General features: G+C 44.1%; 2 protein-coding genes across 6 annotated transcripts; one reads left to right on the forward strand and one right to left on the reverse strand.

Annotated features, from left to right (window-relative positions):
• Window positions 1–884: 884 nt before the first annotated feature.
• LOC306773834 (transcription factor 15) lies at window positions 885–12984 on the forward strand. Of its 4 annotated transcripts, none has more exons than XR_013771813.1 (3): window positions 885–2417; window positions 4070–4650; window positions 12852–12881. XR_013771813.1 is itself a non-coding variant. In XM_079263764.1 (3 exons), exons 1-2 carry the CDS (start codon window positions 1914–1916, stop codon window positions 4103–4105), a joined length of 540 nt encoding a protein of 179 aa, XP_079119890.1. In that variant the 5' UTR covers window positions 885–1913; the 3' UTR covers window positions 4106–4139; window positions 12852–12984. The 4 variants fall into 4 exon arrangements, 3 of the variants coding, with proteins under 3 accessions (XP_079119890.1, XP_079119891.1, XP_079119889.1); XM_079263764.1 differs by having other exon boundaries at window positions 4070–4139; window positions 12852–12984; XM_079263765.1 differs by lacking the exon at window positions 12852–12881 and adding an exon at window positions 6730–7048 and having other exon boundaries at window positions 4070–4139.
• On the reverse strand, window positions 10768–22869 carry bzw1a (basic leucine zipper and W2 domains 1a). Of its 2 annotated transcripts, XM_079263762.1 has the most exons (12): window positions 22762–22869; window positions 19537–19610; window positions 19290–19466; window positions 19121–19215; window positions 18964–19029; window positions 17692–17827; window positions 17511–17620; window positions 17273–17443; window positions 15871–16017; window positions 13195–13333; window positions 12981–13103; window positions 10768–11372 (listed from the first exon to the last, which is right to left on the reverse strand). In XM_079263762.1, the coding sequence occupies exons 2-12, from the start codon at window positions 19598–19600 to the stop codon at window positions 11341–11343; spliced, it is 1260 nt and encodes a 419-aa protein (XP_079119888.1). In that variant the 5' UTR covers window positions 19601–19610; window positions 22762–22869; the 3' UTR covers window positions 10768–11340. The 2 variants fall into 2 exon arrangements, with proteins under 2 accessions (XP_079119888.1, XP_079119887.1); XM_079263761.1 differs by lacking the exon at window positions 10768–11372 and having other exon boundaries at window positions 12858–13103.
• Between the last annotated feature and the right edge of the window lie 676 nt (window positions 22870–23545).

Raw genomic sequence — 23545 nt, forward strand, 5'->3', positions numbered from 1 at the left:
GCAGGTTACAGGTTAGACTTCATGGTAGACCAGTTGGACTGGACCACACTGGCTTCTGAGAAAGGTTGCAGAAACCACAAGGTAGGGGACCAGGTCTTAGTGTGGTCCAGTCAGAGTCCAGATCTGCAGGCTGGTGGGGGACCAGGTCTCAGTGGGGTCCAGTTAGAGTCCAGACCTCATCCTGCCTGCAGGCTGGTGGGGGACCAGGTCTCAGTGGGGTCCAGTTAGAGTCCAGACCTCATCCTGCCTGCAGGCTGGTGGGGGACCAGGTCTCAGTGGGGTCCATGTCTTAGTGGGGACCAGGTCTCAGTGGGGTCCAGTTAGAGTCCAGACCTCATCCTGCCTGCAGGCTGGTGGGGGACCAGGTCTCAGTGGGGTCCAGTTAAGAGTCCAGACCTCATCCTGCCTGCAGGCTGGTGGGGGACCAGGACTCAGTGGGGTCCAGGTCTTAGTGTGGTCCAGTCAGAGTCCAGACCTGCAGGCTGGAGGGGGACCAGGTCTCAGTGGGGTCCAGTTAGAGTCCAGACCTCATCCTGCCTGCAGGCTGGTGGGGGACCAGGTCTCAGTGGGGTCCAGTTAGAGTCCAGACCTCATCCTGCCTGCAGGCTGGAAGGGGACCAGGTCTCAGTGGGGTCCAGTTAGAGTCCAGACCTCATCCTGCCTGCAGGCTGGTGGGGGACCAGGTCTCAGTGGGGTCCAGTTAGAGTCCAGACCTCATCCTGCCTGCAGGCTGGTGGGGGACCAGGTCTCAGTGGGGTCCAGTTAAGAGTCCAGACCTCATCCTGCCTGCAGGCTGGAAGGGGACCAGGTCTCAGTGGGGTCCAGTTAGAGTCCAGACCTCATCCTGCCTGCAGGCTGGAGGGGGTCCAGGTCTCAGTGGGGTCCAGTTAGAGTCCAGACCTCATCCTGCCTGCAGGCTGGTGGGGTCCAGGTCTCAGTGGGGTCCAGTTAGAGTCCAGACCTCATCCTGCCTGCAGGCTGGAGGGGGGCCAGGTCTCAGTGGGGTCCAGGTCTCAGTGGGGACCAGGTCTCAGTGGGGTCCAGTTAGAGTCCAGACCTCATCCTGCCTGCAGGCTGGAGGGGGGCCAGGTCTCAGTGGGGTCCAGGTCTTAGTGTGGTCCAGTCAGAGTCCAGACCTGCAGGCTGGAGGGGGACCAGGTCTCAATGGGGTCCAGTCAGAGTCCAGACCTGCAGGCTGGAAGGGGACCAGGTCTCAATGGGGTCCAGTCAGAGTCCAGACCTGCAGGCTGGAAGGGGACCAGGTCTCAATGGGGTCCAGTCAGAGTCCAGACCTGCAGGCTGGAAGGGGACCAGGTCTCAATGGGGTCCAGTCAGAGTCCAGACCTGCAGGCTGGAAGGGGACCAGGTCTCAGTGTGGTCCAGTTAGAGTCCAGACCTCATCCTGCCTGCAGGCTGGAGGGGGGCCAGGTCTCAATGGGGTCCAGTCAGAGTCCAGACCTGCAGGCTGGAAGGGGACCAGGTCTCAGTGTGGTCCAGACCTCATCCTGCCTGCAGGTTGGAGGAGGACCAGGTCTCAGGGGGGTCCAGTCAGGGTCCTGACCTCCTCCTGACTTCATATGAATCTTTATTTATTTTACATGTGGTTTCTGGTGTAGCTGGACCGGTATGAGAGTCCAGACCCTGAAAGCGGTCCAGCTACATTTAAACCTGCATCCTCCAGACCGGAACAGGTGCCCCTCCTCCCGTCCACCTGTCTCCCTCCTTCCTGGCGGGATGGCGGTGACCCAGAAAGCAGCCGTCATTCATGAGACCTGGTATGCAGATCTGCCGGGGGGCCGGACGGCGCGAGCCCCCTCGGTCACCGGATCGGCGGCAGCTGCTCGACCCCCCGGTTCTATTTTCACCCTGAGGATAAAGTGCCGCGCGGGCCCCTCAGACTAGATCAGGGCAGGATGAAGTCCACCAGCAGCACGCGCACCGACCTGGACCCGGAGGACCTGGACAGCAGCGACAGCTCCGGCGGGAAGTCCACCGACGGCGGCAGCCCGCGGAGAGACGCGGCGCGTGCGGAGGAGGCGGCGGCCGCTCGGCGGAGGAGGAGGCGCAGGAGGAGCAGCAGCGGAGGTGGAGACGCGCGCCTGTCCGGTGTCAGCAAACAACGGCAGGCGGCCAACGCGCGTGAGCGGGACAGGACGCACAGCGTGAACACAGCGTTCACGGCGCTGCGCACGCTCATTCCCACCGAGCCGGCGGACAGGAAGCTCTCCAAGATAGAGACGCTGCGCCTGGCCTCGAGCTACATCTCCCACCTGGCCAACGTGCTGCTGCTGGGGGAGGACTGCCGGGACGGACAGCCCTGCCTCCCCTACCAGGGCGTCGTGCACGGGCCCGCGGCGCTCAGCGCGCCCCCGCTGCGGCCCATCTGCACCTTCTGCCTCAGCAACCAGAGGAAACAGGTGAGTTCCTCAGATCACCTCAAACGGAAGCCTCCGGCGGTAAAAAGTGAAGCCTATGCGGAAGTGCATAAAACTGCAGTTCCCCCTTCATCTACTAGGGGCTGCAAAACAGAGCAAATCCCCATAGACTCCCATGTTAAAAAGACCAACTTCACAGCAGAAATAAACATGTTTACAGCAGAAATAAACATGTTTACAGCAGAAACAAACATGTTTACAGCAGGAATAAACATGTTTACAGCAGGAATAAACATGTTTACAGCAGAAATAAACATGTTTACAGCAGAAACAAACATGTTTACAGCAGGAATAAACATGTTTACAGCAAAAATAAACATGTTTACAGCAGAAACAAACATGTTTACAGCAGGAATAAACATGTTTACAGCAGAAATAAACACGTTTACAGCCTTTTTTCAAAAATCCATTTTAGGTTTAATAGGTCAGGTTTACCTTCATGACAACTGTGGGGGGAGTGAATTTTTTTCTAACTTGCCCATTTAAAAGTAATTTAATCTGGAAGTTCGGCAAATTTAGGGGCGTGTCCTTTTGATTGACAGGTACCAATGTCCTGCTTCAAGTCAGAAGAACGTAGAACAACCGCGGTTTTCAGCCGGTTAACAACATGACTTAGCTTTAGCCCGCTTACCTCCGTTAGCTGGTTAGCTCCTGTTATCTCCGGGTTAGCTCGGTTAGCTCTTAGCTACAGAAAGCTCGGAGTTCGCTCGATGTCAATCATCCACCATGACGCTCACAGCCCCCCTCTCAGCTCCACCTCTTTGCCCATGTTTGTATTTTCCGGGCGAGACGACACACATGACGCTGCCAAGATGGTGACGGTAGGAACCACCCACCGAGCTTCAATTCAGCTCTTCAGAAACCTACGGGTGACGTCACGGAAGCTCCGTCCATCTCTTTATATACAGTCTATGGATCACCTGCAGGTTCGGGACATTCAGCGCATGCAGCGCGGTTGTTTTTTTAACGTGGACACATGGGACGTTCATGAACGAATCGCTCCTTCTGAACAACTCTTTTAAATGAACTCTCCAGTCACGTGACACAAGATTTTTCTACCTTTATTCTTAATTTTCACTTTGTACCATAGCTTCCATAGTGCTATATAGTCATTATTTAAGATTTAGATGGCGGGAATAAGGAGACGTGGAGCCTTCTGATGTAACAGTTACCATGGCAACACAAGATCAATGAGATAACACTAACAGAAGATGATTTTATTTTCCCTGATAAGGAGTTATACCTGATTTAAATATAAATAATATTTAGAAAGAATCAGTTAACGACTGTCATGAATCCATCTGTAACTGGAATCAAATCAAATCAAAGATACTTTATTCATCCCCGAGGGGAAATTCAAAGTTCAAGCCAACTCGTCCAAGGTTTGACATACTGACACGTGGCATTAATGACAAAAGAATAATACAGAACCAAGCTGAAACTTGGGCCACGCAGCCAGTTTTACCGGCACCGTCTTATAACAGATAAGAACAGTTACACTATGTGTTTATAGCTAAACTGGTTTGAATGGAGACCAGAAACTGGTCCAGGATCAAGAATATTACGCCTCATCTGCAGTACAAACTGTCCATGCAGATTCAGAGTTCTGATGTGATGTTTTATTTTGTCCACAGCTCAGAGACGGCGGGACAAGCTCGGTGGCAGTGTGACACCCGGACGCCTCCAGCTGTTTACATGCAGACCGTCAGTATAGAAATGATTGTTTTGTTTTTGTTTTTTAAAGACTGAGAAGAACTTTCTGCTCAGGTTTGTGTGTTTTGGCTGATCTGGAACCTGAGCTCATGTGTAAAGTTGCACCTGACGTGGGGCTATTTTAGGTCCTGGCTTGAGTCCAGACTCCCCCCTGACCCACCAGCACCCACGTTCGCTGCCTTAAAAAAAAGCCTCGTCACATGGAGCAGCTGGCGTTGGCTTCCTGCAGGAAAACACAGCTGAGCAGGGAATAAACTGAAGGATCAGGTCCAGACCAGACTCTGGTCCAGTCAGAAACCCAGGTCCAGACTGGGACCCATCAGAACTTTGTTTAGATTTGTCAGACCAGCGACCTCTGGTGGTGAACAACTGGAAACACAACAACAGAACCTATTGGTTGCTAAAAACACATTCTGGTGAAAACATCTGTTTCCATACCAACCAGGATGGCTCCCTAATCTCTGCTGAGCTTCTTCACTTATCAACAAACCAGATAAAACCAGTAAGGATTTTATCTCAGGATAATGAACAGACTCAAATATATTAAATGAAAGAAGATGTTTCTGTTTAAGACACAGGACTTTCATCAGACGGCCAGCAGGGGGCGACATGGATCGTGTTGATGAAGCTGCAGAATCTTGTCAGGAGGAAATAATTAATGAGGAGGATCCAGTTTATTTAACATCTTTTGTGTGAGAAGTCCTACGAGACGTCAGAATAAATCTGCATCACCGTTTAGCTTACTAAGCCTGAGGAGGAGGAGGAAGTTCCAGAAACTTAAGCACTCCAGGCAGCTTCCCAAGGTTAGAAACGGGACGTAACGGACAGTTCCACATGTCTTATCTCAAACCAGTCTGGTGGTTGGAAGCTTCCACCTCACCTCCACCTGTTCCAGCCAGCCGGTTTCCCCCTCAGACAGACAGAAAAGTTTAATAAAAGCAAGATTCTGCAGGGTTTGTCTGGTTTTAGGTTTGTATGAGATGGAAGCAGTCCAGATGGATTTTTCCAATCCAGATCCTCAGGAACCCCCATGATCTGTTTATCCTGGACGCAGAAGACGGGTAGACAGTCTCCCGTGTCCGTTACGTTTACGCGATTTGGTTAATTTTCAAGGAGCTTAGCTAGAAAACATAAATGCCGCCGGAAACCACAAGGTCGTGGCGCACAACCAGAGAAAAAAACAGAAGAGGAACGGGAATAAGACGAAGTTTTTGGACAGCTATAAACTACTTTGTAGCGGTGCGTTACTACGACCAACCGGTGTCAGGACTCTCAGCACTGCCCCCTAGTGGATGAACTGACTTAACTATGGCAACGTCAAAAAAGCCTGGAAGGATGTATGACAGCGTTTGAGACAGGCGTCCATGTTTTCGTACGTAAAACGGCAGAAATGGTCGTTTAGACGCCTTCCTGCTCCAACAGGCCTGAAGATTCATGAACTTTCTCGCCAAGTTCTTTGCAGCCTGTTAAGGAGTTATTTATCTCCTTCAGGTGTGTTCGCATAGATGTGCCTGTAAACCGCGAAGGGCAGAGGGTCCAGATGGACCCGGACTGAGAAAAACTGGTCTGGACCGCTACAGAGGACTGGATCGCCATCCTGGAAACGGATGCCAGGCCTTTTCCACCACATTGCATCAGCTGAAATCCAAAAATTAGGCTCCGCCCCCAAAGTTCAGGATGACATAATTTTTATTGATCATTTATCAGGAAAATGTGTTTTATGTGCGTTTAACAGAAACGCATGAAATCAGAGTTCAACTTTTATGTAGACAATAAAAATCATTCGGCGTGGAGGAAATGTAAACATGTAGGTTAAAATAATTTATATTTCAGAATAATTTAATCTGAAACTCGTCTAGCCGCGAGACTTCCCGTTACGGACGTACGGAAGCTGAAAAACTCGAAAAATAAAACACAAATACAGCAATTATTTCATTTCTTGCCTTGATTTATTCCAAAGTAAACCTAAATGAATAACTTACTAAACTTGTGATACAGAAATATTGAAAATAATTATATTAATCCTGTAAAAACAGAGGAGCCCAATTTATTAAATTCATTATTTTGTTTTCAAGTAATTTAAATGACTGAAAAAACATTTATTTCACCAACTACATTTGTTGAAAGTGACTGCAGCTGGTTGACAGATGGAGACATCTGATTGGTTACTGTGTGCTATATGTTATGACTTTCAACTTTTATATTGAAAACTTCAAGTCTTATGTTAAATTCGTTACTGTGATCAAAAAAAATGAAAAAGTATTTCACCAGCTTTAAGGTAATAAAGTAATCAATTTCCGGTTATATATACACATATATACATATTTATATAAATTTTTAAATGATATTTTCTTATTAATGCGTTTTGTTTATAAATGACTATAGCTAATATAATGCTGTATTTGTGTTGTATTATGTCCCTTTTCTGTCTCCGTAGAACAGCTAAAAACTAGATTAAATAAATACATTTTTACGTTTTTCGTATTTTCAGTTTCCATTCAGGACGAGTTTAAAATCTTACGAATTGTTATTACAGAGGTAAATGTTTACGTTTGCATTGTTGCACAATCGTTAAATCCAGGTCATGTCCAGGGTTCAGGGCGGTCCAGGACGCGCCTCTCGGACTACCTCAGACCCGTCGGAAATGTTGAGGCTCCAAACCTGGAAAAGTGCTTGAAAACCCGCCAACAGTTCAATTTGCACATCGTAAATACGGACAAGCTGCTGTTAGAGAAAAAGTATTTTTGTAAGATGAAAATAAAAACATGGACATGAAACAGTCTCTGTTGTTTATGAGAACATGTTAATACTTCATCTGCTCACTCCAGGTATTCCTGCTGAATTTACCTGATTCCAAGTTTTCCAGCTGAATCTATCAGCTGAATACTGGTTTTCCTACTCAATCCATCGGCATCCAGGTTTTCCTGTTGAATCCATTGGCATCCTGGTTTTCCTGCTGAATCCATTGGCATCCTGGTTTTCCTGCTGAATCCAGGTTTTCATGCTGAATCCATCGGCATCCTGGTTTTCCTGCTGAATCCAGGTTTTCCTGTTGAATCCATCGGCATCCTGGTTTTCCTGCTGAATCCAGGTTTTCCTGTTGAATCCATTGGCATCCTGGTTTTCCTGCTGAATCCAGGTTTTCCTGCTGAATCCATTGGCATCCTGGTTTTCCTACTGAATCCTGGTTTTCCTGCTGAATCCATTGGCATCCTGGTTTTCCTGCTGAATCCAGGTTTTCCCGCTGAATTTACCTGAATCCTGGTTTTCCTGCTGAATCCATTGGCATCCTGCTTTTCCTGCTGAATTTACCTGAATCCCAGTTTTGCTGCTGAATCCATCGGCATCCTGGTTTTCCTGCTGAATCCATTGGCATCCTGGTTTTCCTGCTGAATCCAGGTTTTCACGATGAATTTACCTGAATCCAAGTTTTGCTGCTGAATCCATCGGCATCCTGGTTTTCCTGCTGAATCCATTTTTTCCTGCTGAATCCATCGGCATCCTGGTTATCCTGCTGAATCCATTGGCATCCTGGTTTTCCTGCTGAATCCATCGGCATCCTGGTTTTCCTGCTGAATCCAGGTTTTCCCGCTGAATTTACCTGAATCCAAGTTTTCCTGCTGAATCCATCAGCATCCTGGTTTTCCTGCTGAATCCATTGGCATCCTGGTTTTCCTGCTGAATCCATCGGCATCCTGGTTTTCCTGCTGAATCCATCGGCATCCTGGTTTTCCTGCTGAATCCAGGTTTTCCCGCTGAATTTACCTGAATCCTGGTTTTCCTGCTGAATCCATTGGCATCCTGGTTTTCCCGCTGAATTTACCCGAATCCAAGTTTTCCTGCTGAATCCATCGACATCGTGGTTTTCCAGCTGAATCCATCGGCATCCTGGTTTTCCTGCTGAATCCATTGGCATCCTGCTTTTCCTGCTGAATTTACCTGAATCCCAGTTTTGCTGCCGAATCCATCGGCATCCTGGTTTTCCTGCTGAATCCATCGGCATCCTGGTTTTCCTGCTGAATCCATCGGCATCCTGGTTTTCCTGCTGAATCCAGGTTTTCCCGCTGAATTTACCTGAATCCTGGTTTTACTGCTGAATCCATTGGCATCCTGGTTTTCCCGCTGAATTTACCCGAATCCAAGTTTTCCTGCTGAATCCATCGACATCGTGGTTTTCCAGCTGAATCCATCGGCATCCTGGTTTTCCTGCTGAATCCATCGGCATCCTGGTTTTCCTGCTGAATCCAGGTTTTCCCGCTGAATCCATCGGCATCCTGGTTTTCCTGCTGAATCCATTTTTTCCTGCTGAATCCATCGGCATCCTGGTTTTCCTGCTGAATCCATCGGCATCCTGGTTTTCCTGCTGAATCCATCGGCATCCTGGTTTTCCTGCTGAATCCATCGGCATCCTGGTTTTCCTGCTGAATCCATCGGCATCCTGGTTTTCCTGCTGAATCCAGGTTTTCCCGCTGAATTTACCTGAATCCTGGTTTTACTGCTGAATCCATTGGCATCCTGGTTTTCCCGCTGAATTTACCCGAATCCAAGTTTTCCTGCTGAATCCATCGACATCGTGGTTTTCCAGCTGAATCCATCGGCATCCTGGTTTTCCTGCTGAATCCATTGGCATCCTGCTTTTCCTGCTGAATTTACCTGAATCCCAGTTTTGCTGCCGAATCCATCGGCATCCTGGTTTTCCTGCTGAATCCATCGGCATCCTGGTTTTCCTGCTGAATCCATCGGCATCCTGGTTTTCCTGCTGAATCCAGGTTTTCCCGCTGAATTTACCTGAATCCTGGTTTTACTGCTGAATCCATTGGCATCCTGGTTTTCCCGCTGAATTTACCCGAATCCAAGTTTTCCTGCTGAATCCATCGACATCGTGGTTTTCCAGCTGAATCCATCGGCATCCTGGTTTTCCTGCTGAATCCATTGGCATCCTGCTTTTCCTGCTGAATTTACCTGAATCCCAGTTTTGCTGCCGAATCCATCGGCATCCTGGTTTTCCTGCTGAATCCATCGGCATCCTGGTTTTCCTGCTGAATCCAGGTTTTCCCGCTGAATTTACCTGAATCCTGGTTTTACTGCTGAATCCATTGGCATCCTGGTTTTCCCGCTGAATTTACCCGAATCCAAGTTTTCCTGCTGAATCCATCGACATCGTGGTTTTCCAGCTGAATCCATCGGCATCCTGGTTTTCCTGCTGAATCCATCGGCATCCTGGTTTTCCTGCTGAATCCAGGTTTTCACGATGAATTTACCTGAATCCAAGTTTTCCTGCTGAATCCATTGGCATCCTGGTTTTCCTGCTGAATCCATCAGCATCCTGGTTTTCCTGCTGAATCCAGGTTTTCCCGCTGAATTTACCTGAATCCAAGTTTTGCTGCTGAATCCATCGGCATCCTGGTTTTCCTGCTGAATCCATTTTTTTCCTGCTGAATCCATCGGCATCCTGGTTTTCCTGCTGAATCCATTGGTATCCTGGTTTTCCTGCTGAATCCAGGTTTTCCCGCTGAATTTACCTGAATCCAAGTTTTCCTGCTGAATCCATCAGCATCCTGGTTTTCCTGCTGAATCCATTGGCATCCTGGTTTTCCCGCTGAATTTACCCGAATCCAAGTTTTCCAGCTGAATCCATCGGCATCCTGGTTTTCCTGCTGAATCAATCAGCATCCTGGTTTTCCTGCTGAATCCATCTGTCCATATTTTTCTGATGAATCCAGGTTGACTTTAAAATCAGAATTTATATACGGAATCTCCAGAACGAGCTAAACATTTTTAACGTGAAAGGCAGCAGCGGTAGAAACAATCGGAGTTAAACACCGAAAGTTCGCAACAGAAACTCAGGATGCCATAGACGTCAACGTGGCTGCCATCTTGGTCATGGGAAGAACACTCAAGAGGAACATGAGTGAATGATGGTCACTTCAACTGGATTAAATGTCAGTAAAATTTGCAGTGAAAAGAAGTCTCAAACTAAGGCAATCGTTACTCATTAAAGTAGCGTATATTTAATATAATACTTGGGAACATAAAAGCAGATGCTTGTCAGACCGTCTACCAATATATAAATACACAGTAATCCTTTGGTTTATAACAGATCAATACATAAAGCAGCAAAGCATAAACAAATGCATCAATAAACATGTTCCATCACAATTTAAAGAACCAAATGTAGATTTATAGACAATTTGCCAGGACCAATATGGAGGTCTCAGGTGTACAAAACAGGGACCAGTGCAGCTTCTATGTATACATGCCGGTGGTAAATGCATCTTATACACGCATTTACATCAACACGTGTTCCCTGGGAGCATCAGACGTGTCCCAGAGCAGATGGATCACATCAATCAGCTGTTTATTGTCCCCGGCAACCAGCTGCTGCGTAACACAGAGCATGAGACCAGTGGAGCCGACCAATCAGAGCAGACCAGGCTTTAGGAGCTTCAGCCGACAGCTCGGTGAAAACTAACGTCTACAGTAAATACCGCTTTTAATAAGTTCTCCATTAAACCAGAACCCATCAGATCTGGTCCTGACGGGGTCCAACAGAAGACCCCTAAACGCAGCGTCTTTACACAGAAGCTTCGTCTGGAAAAAGAAAACATGGCTGCAGGAATCATTTTAATAATCTTTATTTCATAAAAAAAAGTCAATTGGTTTATATCAGATTAAAGAAAGTAGAAACCAATAAATCAGGTAGCTGGCGAGGCATCTTACATAGGGCGGGGCAGGGGGCGGGGCCTTCTGACGGACTGACCGGAGCGGCCTCGACGGGGTTACCAAAGAGTCAAGAAAAGGCTTTAAAGACTGAACATGAGCCGAAACGAGCTGGTCAGAAGTTAAATAGAAAAGGGCAGCAGGAGGAAAAAAAAAAAAAAAAGTTTGGCAAAGCTGATTGGTTAGCCTCGTCACATGACAGGAAGTCAAACTCACATCGACCAATCCTGCTCCAGATTCCTACACGGAGAACACGGAATGTTTAATCCAGATTACAGAAGAAGAATTCATGTTTGGAAGGACTGGAACCTTCCTACGTTTTGTTGGTTTGTTTGCGGGGGAAATGAGTAACAGGAGGTAGAAAAGAAAAGGAAAGACATTCTACGGCTCCTGCTGCCACTTGTAAAAAAAAAAAAAAAAAAAAAAAAAAAAAAAAAAAAAAAAAAAAAAAACTGGTCTGGCCATGGAGGTTTCAGTCCGCCTCCTCTTCATCTGACTCCGACTCTGCAGAGAGAAGACCAGGAGGTCAGAACTGGCAGGTAGATCTACCTGAGCGTGTACATAAAGACCACAGCAGGACTGAAAGGCTTTTATCAGAAAGAGACGGATTAGGAGATCTAGAGACGGATAAACGGGATACAGATGGATTAAGAGATAAGGATAAAAGGAAACAGATGGAGAGCAAAGAGATGGAGGTCGAGATGGAAAGAGAGAAAACAGACTGCTGGCAGTTTGTAGGAGATAAAAAAAACGTCTCATTTTTCAGTAAAACTGCAGCTTCAGATCTGAAACTGATGAAAATAAAACCGGAAAGCCGTCGATGAGCGGAAACTCCCCTAACCGGGTTAACGGCAAAAAACTAACATGTTCCTCTTCTGACTAAAAAACGAGTTCAGAAATGATTTATTATTTAAGTTTGTTTTTAATATTTATAAGAGCTTTGTTAATTAAATAATACATTAAATAATAAAAAACATTTTCCGCTTCATCTGGTAAAACTTCCCACATCATCTCCCTGCAGTTACAGGTTAATGAGTTAGCTTGTTAACTAGTCGCCTGGTTGTCAGGTAAACCAGTTAGCTGGTTAACTAGTCATCTTGTTGGCAGGTAAACCAGTTAGCTGGTTAACTAGTCATCTGGTTGGTGGGTAAACCAGTTGGCTATTAACTAGTCGTCTGGTTGGCAAGTCAACAGGTTACCTGGTTAACTAGTCTGGTTGGTTTGCTGGTTAAACAGGTTACCTGGTTAAGTAGCTACCTGGCTGACAGGTAAACCGGTTAGCTGGTTAACTAGTTGCCTGGTTAGCTGGTAAACAGGTTAATCTGTCTGAAGCTTGTTTTAGCTGCTTTTATGGAAATAAACGTACATTTATTCATTTCTAGGTAATAAAAGCAAATAAAACAAAAACCCGATTAAACAAATGTTTAAATTGTTAACATTGTTTTATTTTAACAACTTTAAACCAAACCAGCTGAATAATTTCCAGGTTTGATTTCCTCTCCAGGAGTTTAAGATCCGTGTCAGATACTCTCAGAAATAACTTGTACATGATCTTTACTACATTTGTTACTACGTTGTCCATACTTTAGTACTACACCATTATGACGTTTTACTCCACGTTTCAATTAATTGCGTTGCTTGTTACCGTATGTTGCTTCTTCATACATTTACACCTTTACTTTGTTGCTGTAGTTTTATGTTACATTACTGGTATTTTACTAGTTATTACATTTATACATCATACATACATTACAATTAATTTATTGTTGCCATGTCAACGTATTTAAGGTGCCGTCACATCTTTATTACTACATTTTGACATTATTATATTTGATACTATATGACATCGATACCATGTTAATATGACGTTTGACTCTGTAATCGTTACTTTAATTTCGATGTGGTATTTTCACACTGTCAGTACATTTTAACCTGCTATTGCATCATCGTAACGTTGACTTTGTCTTTTTTTTTTTTTATTAGTTTTAGACGAGCAAACAACCTGCTGCCAACGGTCCGTTTCCATGGCAACAACGTGACCGGTATAAAAGGAACGGCGTGTCACAGAAAACTAGGAACTTGAAGAGACACAGCATCTGTGAAAACGTTTACCTTCCTCTGCGTTCTTCAGCCACTCCACAAACTTCTTCATCTGCTCGAGGAAGACGCTCTTCCCCTTGGCGAGGTGGGCTTCGGAGTACCACTTCAGTATGGCCTCCTCGCTCAACACATCGGCTGGGAGGGAGGAAAAAACACACGGCAGAGATGGTTACAGACGCTTTAACTGATGCTCAGAGAGGAGGCGAGGAGTTTAACCTCCTGTCACCTTTGTAGAGGAGCACCACAATCTTCTGGAAGGCTTTCATGAAGTGGATGTTGTCGTAGCAGTACTCCTGGATCTTCAGCAGCAGGCTGAGCTCAGACAGACCCTGGGAGGTGAAGGCTTTCAGCAGAGGGCTGTATTGCTGTAGGAACATATTACAGAGTCAGAAAACTCCCAAACACAAGGCCTGCGGGCCCGAAGTGGCCCCCCCGGGGGTCCAGACTGGTCTCCAGGAGGAACATTTTTAGCCTTTTTCCCACCATTGAGGGGATTTTCCGGCTCGGGTCCCTGCGCCTGTCGATGACGCCACGCTACGCTCTGCTCCATTAGAGTCTAATAAGATGCTCATGGGGTCTAATTCAACAATAGATATTCATCCTTTTATGCTACATTTCCTTTGGCAAACTAAACATGTTTTCCCAGATGAATCAATTCTATGATCAAGACAACTTGTCAATACATCTGAAACATGTTTCAGCGGCGCTCGGCCTCGCAGTGATACGCCTGTCCATGTGATGCTGCAAGCAAAACGTTATTTTGGGATTTATGTATCATAATTCGGGCTGTGATGATATGCTCTGTCCAGATTCCATTTAAATTGTTATTCTCACATCTTCAATGTTGCTGATTTTTGTAGATTAAAAACAAAAAGAAAAATTTAGAAAAGCTTTGTTTTGCTCGTAATTTTGCTTGATTTTAATGAGGGAAAAAACAGTTGCCAGACCATCATTCTGCTGCTATAATGCCCAAGAAGACCAGTTAAAAAAGATCAATAAAAATGTAATAAAAATTATAAAAATTTATAATGGATTATTTTTATTTTTTAAAAACTAATTTTCTTTTTTTTTTTTTTAAACAAAAAACTATTGCATTTTAAAATTGTAAAGCTAAATGTTATTTGATTTTGCTATTCGATTGTCCCACCTCTAATAATAAATGGTTAAATTGTGAATAAATATTGCAATTATGAACTAAACAGGAATCACTAACATTAAGCCACATATTTATTGTGTTTTTTTTTTTTTTTATTCCTTCCGAAACGTGGTCTTTCTGTTTGATGGTGTCAGGGTGTGGAAAGTCCTCTGTGGCTTTTTATTCATGTAACTTTATATATATATAATTTATTAGGATTGATTTTAAGTTTATTACTATGTATTTATTGATATTTTAGTATTGTAACATTGCTTTTGTTTTTTATTCTTAGCAGCACTTTGGAAACTGTTTATAAAATATGCTGTATAAATAAAGTGGATTGTTCGATCAGTAATGATGTATTTCCTTATGAAAGATGTTTAAAGTATCCTGAAAGTATCCTAAGAAATACAACTACAATCCCATGTCGCTGAAATGAATTACTTCCGTAACTTGTACTGAACCAAAATCATGTACCCAACGTCCAGCCAATCGTATAGCGCGACGTCATCGGCAGCTATACGATTGGCTGGTCAGACACCTGGTATCACGATACCAGAGATCTGTGTCGATACTTTGGTAAAACACACTAATGTCGTTATTTCCCTCGTCCTTTTTCTATAAAACAGACTTTGGGAACAATAACAAACAAAAATTATTGACATGAGAACAAAAGACCCTTCTTGAATGTTTTCTGACCAGTTAAAAAAAAAAAAAAAAAAAAAAAAAAAAAAAAGTGCTTTTTGTCATTTGTCATTAATTAAACTTAACACATCAAATATGGACAGACTGGAACCTACATGTTCAAAAAACTTTCTAATTATGATTGTAGTTATTTTATTAGTTAATTTATTTTGAAAATATTGAAACTCTTACATACTCCACCTTTAAAACAGAAAGAATCAGTAAAACAACGCCTTTCAAATTAAAAGCACAGTGTTAAATAAAATACCGTAGCAGCAGCAGTTTTATCACCATTTATCTTTTTCAGCTTCCACACCTAGAAAACAAGCGTTTACATTTTCCTCAGTCTAGACGGTTCAGTATTTATTAACACGGTTATTTTAATTTGACCATTGCCGTTTTGTTTTACTTATTCTCCCTGTTCAGCAGGTTTGTGTTTAGCGAAAAGTTATATGGACATAACTTGAAAAATAAAGTGCATTGCTGATGAGAATAAAATCATGTAGGCTAAAATAATGTTATATAAAGCTTTGCCTTTATAGTTTATAATGAGATGAAACGGGCAGTGTGGTGATGCCCCTGTATGAAACCGTGTTTCTGTAACATCTGCAGGCCAACAACCGTTTGTGTCCTGCAGGTTCCTGTAGGTTTACTGCTGGGCTGGTGGAGGCCTTGTTCATTGTAACAGAGGAGTGAACTGCAGGATCGCCAGTCAAGTCCCGCGTGTTTGTCCTGAAATCGCTGCACTGCGGCGCCTCAGTATGAAGCTTCTCGCCTTTACTGTTCACTTTGAACCTGAAATATCTCTGAACAGCACGTCAGGCGTTTATTTTACCAGCATTTCTGGGCTTTTCTGTAGCTGCCACCTCGGTCTACCGACATTTCCAGGCTTCAGCAGCCTCATCCATGGTCTGTTCACAAGAACAGAAATTAGGGTACGCGTTGTTCTCCAACACAACTAGTTTATCCTCCTCCAGCAGGACTCACATTACAGACCCTACTCCCACCCGTCAGCAACTACATCACACTCGCTCCACACCTAAATAAAGTGGTGACAACACGTTGGAGGGATATAAAGTCCACCTTCAAGTGTTTGATGGCTTGTTCGGTCACCAGCTCCTCCTTCTTGTTCCACTCCACAGAGCTCATCACGCTGGTCCAGATGATGCCGATCATGGTCTGCTCGGAGATGTTGGCCTTCTTTATCTCCTCCTTGGTGAAGGCGATGATCTGACACACAGGCAGACATGTAAAAAGTACTACAAATCAAGACTCAAGTACAAGTACTCTGTGAATGGAGTTACTTTAACAGAAGCTGAAGTACTCCACTTCAGTAGAAGTACTAAAGTATTCAACATTTTTTGTATTCAAGTATTACAAGTAGTTTATTTTAACATTTTTACTCAAGTACTGAATGCGTTTATTGTGGTTATTTAAGACAACATTAAACTTTGTAAATCATATTGTCTGACATTCAGAAATAATTTTTACTGGAGCAGTAGTACATGAACAGGAACTTCCATGAAATAAAACACACATCAGGTGTGTTCTTTCCACTCCTTGGCCTTTTCCCCTTCTTACACCAGTAAGTACACTTTAAATGTTTTATGTAAAGACGTCTCTCTTTATGCCAACTGAAGGCAAGTCGGCCACTTATAAGCTAGTTCTTCTGTAAAAACTAAAGCAATTAGTCTTGTTGATTCCCCTGCAGTGGGTGTGTCCCTTTGGATCCCTCTTCCGAAGACTCACACACACACACATACACAGTTTTATACGGTTATGTCACTTACTTATAAAGCACAAAAGACATATTATGTTGCTTCTAACTTAAAGCTGCCAGAGATCCTTTAGCTTGAGGAAAGAGGTCCCACTCTTTCTATTTTTTTTTAACTGGCATGAAACTGAAACTTGTGCACTTGAGTAAAGAGATTGTCTATAGCGACACGCATTTCACTCTAACCAGTATCATGGATTTAAACAAATTACCATCGTGTTTTTTTTTCTATTGTAACGAATTATAAGACATTAAAAATGTATCGGAGTAAAAGTATCGTAGTGATCCAAAATATGTAGTGGAGTAAAAGTAGAAGTAGGAGAAAAAAAACATTTTACTACTTAAGTACAGTAGTGAAGTAGTTCTACTTCATTACTATACATCTATGCACGCAGGTTGCCGTTATCGCACACTGAGAGGCTCCTTTTACACCACAGCGCCCCCTGCTGGGGCCATGAGGGTGTTACGTTTCTGCAATCTCTGACAGAACTGCGGTGGAAAACTTTCTATCATCTTTACATATCAGTATTTTACACTTAAATCAACTTAAATGAATGAAATTAAATTATTCCACATTTATTTAAAACGATGTTTTTCATACAGAATCATGACGAACTTTCCTGATCTGTGGAAGGATTTTCTATCAGCTCAAATCAAGGTTAAAATACTTTGAATATTTGGTGGTTTTGACTCAGACCGGCCTGAACTCACCTCCTTCTGAGGGTCGCCGCGGGACATCATCTCCTGGAGCTCCTTCTGCAGCTCCTTGCGGGCGCCAATGGATTGCTGGTTGCGGGCGAAGTCGGACAACTCCTTCAGCCCGGCGTCGGTGAAGTACTTAGAAAAATGCTCGCAACTCCGTTTGTTGGCAGGAAAGAGCTCCTGTGGAGCAGAGATTCAGAGTCAAACCCAGAGACGAAGAGCAGCCGTGTGGACGGAGGACACCCACCATCAGCCTGTTGTCCATGCCCACTTTACGGAGACTGGCGGCAACAGAGTTGATGTCCTTCTCGTTGATCCATGACTTGAACAGCTTAACAGCGAAGGCTGCAGAGACGCCTGGACAGAGGCGGAGACGGCAGTTAGAGACAAAGACGTCTGGTTTGCAGGAGGGAGGGACAAAGGCTCACCCTCTTTGACGAGGTTCTCGTTGAAGAGGCTGTTCAGGATGGAGGCCGATATGTTGCCGTTGGCCAGCAGGATGCCCGTCAGCATGGCCAGCTTGTTGCGCTCCGACTCAGTGAACCCCTTCAGAAACAGCAGCAACTACAAAACACAGAGACATTAGAAAGGTCGAGACGCTCTCCTTCCGTCCTCCAGGAACATCCCGATGTGTTACAGCATTCCTTTTAACATCTACCAGCATCCCGCAGCATGATGCTGCCACCACCATGCTTCACAGCAGGGATGGTGTCCGCCAAACACGGCGCCGCGTCTGTAGATTCTCCTACGCGGCTTTCGGAGAAGTCCAGGCGATACTTGTCAGTTTTCTCCAACAGTATCGTTCTTGTTCCAAACAGCTGATTTTATACAACGATCATCAGACAAATCCAGTCAGGTGACCTAGGTCCCACCAAAAGGACCGACTGACTGAATCCAAGTTGAATCAGGTGAGCGACTTTAAAAAGTACAAACATCACATGTAATAATTTTTTATTACTTTGTAGAATTAAGTTTTTATTTTGAACCAAAAAGGATTTTGTACATTTTTTTGGACACAAAAATAAATTATGTTGGAAACGGTTGATTTACAGAAGCCATAAAGAGTAAACACAGTATGTGTATTTTAGCAGGACAGAAGCTGCAGGAGGAATACTTCACCAATATTCTGCATTGATCTGGATCATAAATAATAAATGTCCAGATGAGGTATCAGCCTGTCCGTCGTTGTGTCCTGAACACAACTATAGAGGAGACTGGTCAGGGGACGCGGGGACTGGTAAAGCACCTACATTATTTTGCTGTGAAATTTTGTGAAAGACAGACTACAGAACTTTCACCATTACCCGCCAAACGCCCCCCCTATCGACAGCTAACTCCGCACTCTCTAGACACCAGAAGACCATCTTTTCATGACTCTTGTTTTTTCTGTTATAATCTTCTTGCGTTTCTTTGCTGAATCAGCGACGTTGTGCGTTTAAAACATCCAGTCCCTGATTATACCAGGAAGCGAAACGTCTCAGATGTTAAAGTTGTATCGAGTCGGTTTCCCAGCGCCAGAAATGCACCTGATAGACGTCATCATGTCATCCAACACGACCAGGACGCGGAGTTTGGGACTCAGAAAGTTACGTAATGAGTCTTTAAAGATGTGACTGAACACTGCAAACCACTTAGGCTTTGGACATCTCCACAAAGTCCAGATGTGGACAGATTAAACCACAGTTCAGAGGAACGCTCACCTTCTTGATCTCCTCTTCGAACCCCTTCTCCAGGTACTTGTAGCGCCTGATCAGCTTGTTAAAAACCTATTTAGAGGTAAAAAAAAAAAAAAAAAAAGAGGACGTTACCGCCACCGTCCACTGATGGAAAGTCTCTGATCAGGTCTAGACCGGTTACCTGAGCATATGCTTGCATGGTCTCCAGGTCTTCTTGTGCCGTGAAGAGGCAGAACTCGGTGCGGGTCATGTCGTCAGACAGAGTCCCACCTGGAGCTGGAACCAGAAAACCACCAGGTTCTTTATCTACAGCTTTAAATACGCTTCCCAACACATGTGCAGCTACTCACCCAGCATCCCGCCGGCAACCAGGATGTCAAACAGCGTCTCTGCATACCGCCGGTAGTCAAGCTTGGCGCCAGAGGCATCAAGAAACTTTGCAACCGCTTCCAAATCAGTGCCAGTTTGATTCAAGCCTTGTACGATACTTTCTTGGAACTGAGTAGGGTCAAATCTCTCCTTTTCATCTGCAGAGACAAGATGGATGTAAGTAGCAACCAACACAGAACAAAGAGTACCTTCAAGCTGAAAACGCACCTCTTTTCCTCGTTTTGAAACGCTGGCCTGTTAGCGTTGGCTTTTGCTGCTTTTGATTATTCATAAAAGACACCCTGGAAGGAAAAAAAAAAAAACACAGTTCAGAGCACAGTTATAAAATATGTTTTTTTTAATTTACTCTACTTCTGCGTCCGCAAGCCGCCTGCAGAACCACCGAGCAACTTATCAGGACAACTTCCCGACATCTGGATGGGAAAGCTTCCGTGTGAACCCATGAATCTGCTTCTGTAAGATATACCAATACTGTAGATATACAGATTGTTAAACACGCTGGAGGTCAATGTCCAAGCGTTGGCTGCTAAAGCGAGAGCAATGATCGTAGCTTTAGCAGCTAAAGTGAGAGCTGATGATTGTAGCATTAGCTGCTAAAGTGAGAGCCGATGATCGTAGCGTTAGCTGCTAAAGTGAGAGCCAATGATCGTAGCATTAGTTGCTAAAGTGAGAGCAGGTGATCGTAGCGTTAGCTGCTAAGGCGAGAGCAGGTGATCATAGCGTTAGCTGCTAAGGCGAGAGCAGGTGATCATAGCGTTAGCTGCTAAAGCGAGAGCCGATGATCATAGCGTTAGCAGCTAAAGTGAGAGCCTACAATTGTAGCGTTAGCTGCTAAAGTGAGAGCCTACAATTGTAGCGTTAGCTGCTAAAGTGAGAGCCTACAATTGTAGCGTTAGCTGCTAAAGTGAGAGCCTACGATTGTAGCGTTAGCTGCTAAAGTGAGAGCCTACGATCGTAGCGTTAGCTGCTAAAGTCAGAGTCCATGATCATAGCGTTAGCTAATGTCAGAGCCTGAGGTCTCAGCGTTGGCTTCTGACCTGGAAGACGACGTCTTAGCGTCCACTGTTAATGCAAAAGCCCACAGCCTTGGTATTAGCTGCTAACACGAGAGCCTGCAGTCTTAGCGTTAGCTGCTAATATTCATGGTACAGTAACAAATAGGAATGTCTGAACTAAAACAAACAGGTGACAGGAATTTTTTTTCATCAATTGTTCATTTCCTGTTTTATTTTGTAGTTCTGGTTGTTTCAAAATAAAGTTTCGATCTCAACTGATTACATAAATCATCTGTGGTCAAAGTTACAATAGGTTATACTTCTTAAGATGATCATAAAACTAAGACTCATGCTGAACAATATAGTAGCAGCTAAGAGCCGAATGACGTACTGGGACTGGAATCAGACTGGTCCCAGCGCGTTCAGAGAAACAGGTCTAAACGTTGATGCTTCGGCCAAAAAGATAAAAAGTTCAACCCGATGTGGAAAAACAGCGGATTATAAACACAGCTGTGCAGCACAAGTACAAAGCCGGATAATTCTCACATCAGGACCAGTTTAACAGACTTCAACATAATCCTGGAGGTTGTTTGGAGAAATAAATACAATCATATTTTACACTTTATTCATCCCCATGGAGGAAATTTTAATTAATATTAGTGTGCAAACGGCGCAGAGATGATTAGAAGTCTGTAGCGGCGAGTTTAAGAAGTCTATAATGGCGTTTTATACTAAACCCCCTTTAAGTTTTTAATCCGTCATCATGCAGGTATATTTTCAGCCTCGGCTGTCAGATTAGGAGGCTGAAAGATGTCAAACAGCAGCATAAAGAAGGAGAAAAAAAATCAGAATCTCAGATGTTTGGCTGCTTATTACGACGATATGGTCAATTTAAGCTCAGGAAGTGTCTCCATGTCAAGAGGAAAAAACATACTAGTGATAGTGATGAAAACATAATAAATGATGGTGTTATCGTGGACAAACACTACATTTAGTCTCAGGAGTATAAACCTGGATGGGTAATAAATGCTGGAAAGCTTTGGTAGACCACCTAAAGGCCCTAAAGCTCCTGATGCTAGAGGAGGGAGACATTTGGAGTGATCTGGTGAAGATTTAAGGGTTAATGAAAAGCAAAACAGGAAAAATGCTGAAAACAAAATAAACAAACTGCTTACAGTTGTTTTAACAACTGTACTTATTCTCTGGAGGCAGAAACCAGCCTTATAACTAATGCTCAATATTTACTAGAACTCCCAAAGATGAATATTTATGTACTTTAGTTGACACTCTTAGATGCACCTGTTGTATTAATTTGTCATATTAAAGCGAACGCAGAACAACTCAATTCAACTTTATTTATATAGCGTCAAATCACGGCAATGCCATTTCAAGACGCTTTACAGACAGGAAAAAACATAATGAAAGCCAATTCATAATAGCCTATATAAGGAAACCAACAGAACCACTGTATTCATTCCCATTAGTGCCTGAGACCTAACACCACTGTCTACAGTTCATATACGTAATAAAGCTCACAGCTTCCATCAATTTAGCTAGAACAGATTAAATTAAAAAATTTATTTAAAAATAAATAACTAAAAAAAAGGCATCCCCCTCATTTTAAAGCGGAGAGTTTACCACCTGTCCTGGTCTTCATGGACCTTAATGGACAATATGTTCTGCAGCTCAGACTTCTGAGACATCACAATTTATTCCTGTGAACAACACACTTTCATACTAAATGCACATTTTAATATCTTATTTAGTTGGGATCCAGGTCAGGGGGAACCTACAGGTGTATGTTTTGTTAAGCAGCAGCACAAAAGGCAGGAAGACTAAACAGACAAAAGGCAAAGCGAGGCGGTACAATGGAGCAGGTGGGTGTTGGGTCGTGATTTCACCCAGGTGAGGCTTTAAACCGCTTTAAACAAAGCTAACAGGTGTGTGTTTCAGTTTAGAAAGACTTTAAGGGGTGTTTCCGTTAGAAAGGAGTCTGATAAGTTATAGGCAGAGATTCTGTAAAACTAGTTGGTTAATTAGCCTGAGCTAGCTCCGGAGCTAACTCCGGGCCTCACCATGCGACGCGCCGCTAGCTGGGCCCGCTAGCTATCTCACACGGCTCAAATACTGCTGGGAGACCATTCATACAGAAACATGTCGATATACACTGCTCTGTGTTTTAAAAGAACCTTTCATCGAAATGTCACAACAATCTGTGCAGCAACACCGGAGCAGATTTCATAAAGATGCTAATGCTACATTAGCATCATTAGCACCCAAAATGGAGGAAACCAATCCGCCTTCCAGCAGTGACGGCAACATTCCCGGTTCTGGCCTGAAGACCTCCTTTTACACCATCTAATCCCACGTGTCGGCGAGTTTAGATGGATGTTCATGTGCTAGACGACACGATGGATGTAGAAATGTGAGTACTCACCGAAATGAATGCAGATAAAAAACGGTTATTAACCAGGGGAATTGAAGCAAGTGTCGAGTCTCTGTGCGGCCCAAACAAAAAGACCTTCCCGTCAGGACGTCCGCAGGCTCCGCCCGCTGCGCATGCGCCAATTAAAGGGGAAATTTCCGTTGGGAAAAATAAATAAATCGGGAATATTTTCGCTGTATACTGTGATAATATAGATATTTACAACGAAAAACACACAATTGTTTTGATATTTTATTATTTTATTTACACAGCCTGAGCGAAATTGGGTTGCTTTTGGTCCATTTACTGTACTGGTAAACTGGGCCGGATTAAAAATGCTCAGGGCCTCTGGGCCCAGAGTGTCCCACAGGCCCCCCTTCCCCAGCGCAAATTTGTGAAAATTGTTAATGATAATCTATTCTATTCTATAGTCATTTAGCAGCCCTTTTTATCCAAAGCAACTTACATATGAGTGAGAACAACACAAGCACGAACTCAAAGAGTAGAGGGCATCGTAGGAAGGTGCTACTGGACTGTCCAGTTGGACGCAGGTTCTTCTATGAAGTGCTACAGGCTTTTTTTTTTTGTTTGTTTTTTGTTTACTCCCTTCCCTTGATACACTGTGAAACGACATTTCTAACATCTCTCAGCCAGTGATACCAGTAGCAATACACTAGACACTGGTATAACTACCTGGCTTTTATGTACATTTTGCTTAATGTCCAAACTGCTTGTGTATGTCATATTTGTGCCCCACTAGTCTCCAAATTGGCCCCAAATGGGCGTGGGCCCCTGG

Source organism: Telmatherina bonti (assembly GCF_933228915.1).
Source record: "Telmatherina bonti genome assembly, chromosome: 24".
Lineage (NCBI taxonomy): Eukaryota > Metazoa > Chordata > Actinopteri > Atheriniformes > Telmatherinidae > Telmatherina > Telmatherina bonti.

What these genes read in the sequence shown, in the direction of transcription:
- LOC306773834 (XM_079263764.1), top strand. Translation starts at nt 1,914, where the DNA reads ATGAAGTCCACCAGCAGCACGCGCACCGACCTGGACCCGGAGGACCTG. An exon ending in TCAGCAACCAGAGGAAACAG is followed by an intron (nt 2,418 to 4,069) that starts GTGAGTTCCTCA and finishes TTTTGTCCACAG; the next exon opens with CTCAGAGACGGCGGGACAAG.
- bzw1a (XM_079263761.1), bottom strand. Translation starts at nt 19,600, where the DNA reads ATGAATAATCAAAAGCAGCAAAAGCCAACGCTAACAGGCCAGCGTTTC. An exon ending in TTTCAAAACGAGGAAAAGAG is followed by an intron (nt 19,467 to 19,536) that starts GTGCGTTTTCAG and finishes TTGTCTCTGCAG; the next exon opens with ATGAAAAGGAGAGATTTGAC. An exon ending in GCATGGACAACAGGCTGATG is followed by an intron (nt 17,444 to 17,510) that starts GTGGGTGTCCTC and finishes TCTGCTCCACAG; the next exon opens with GAGCTCTTTCCTGCCAACAA.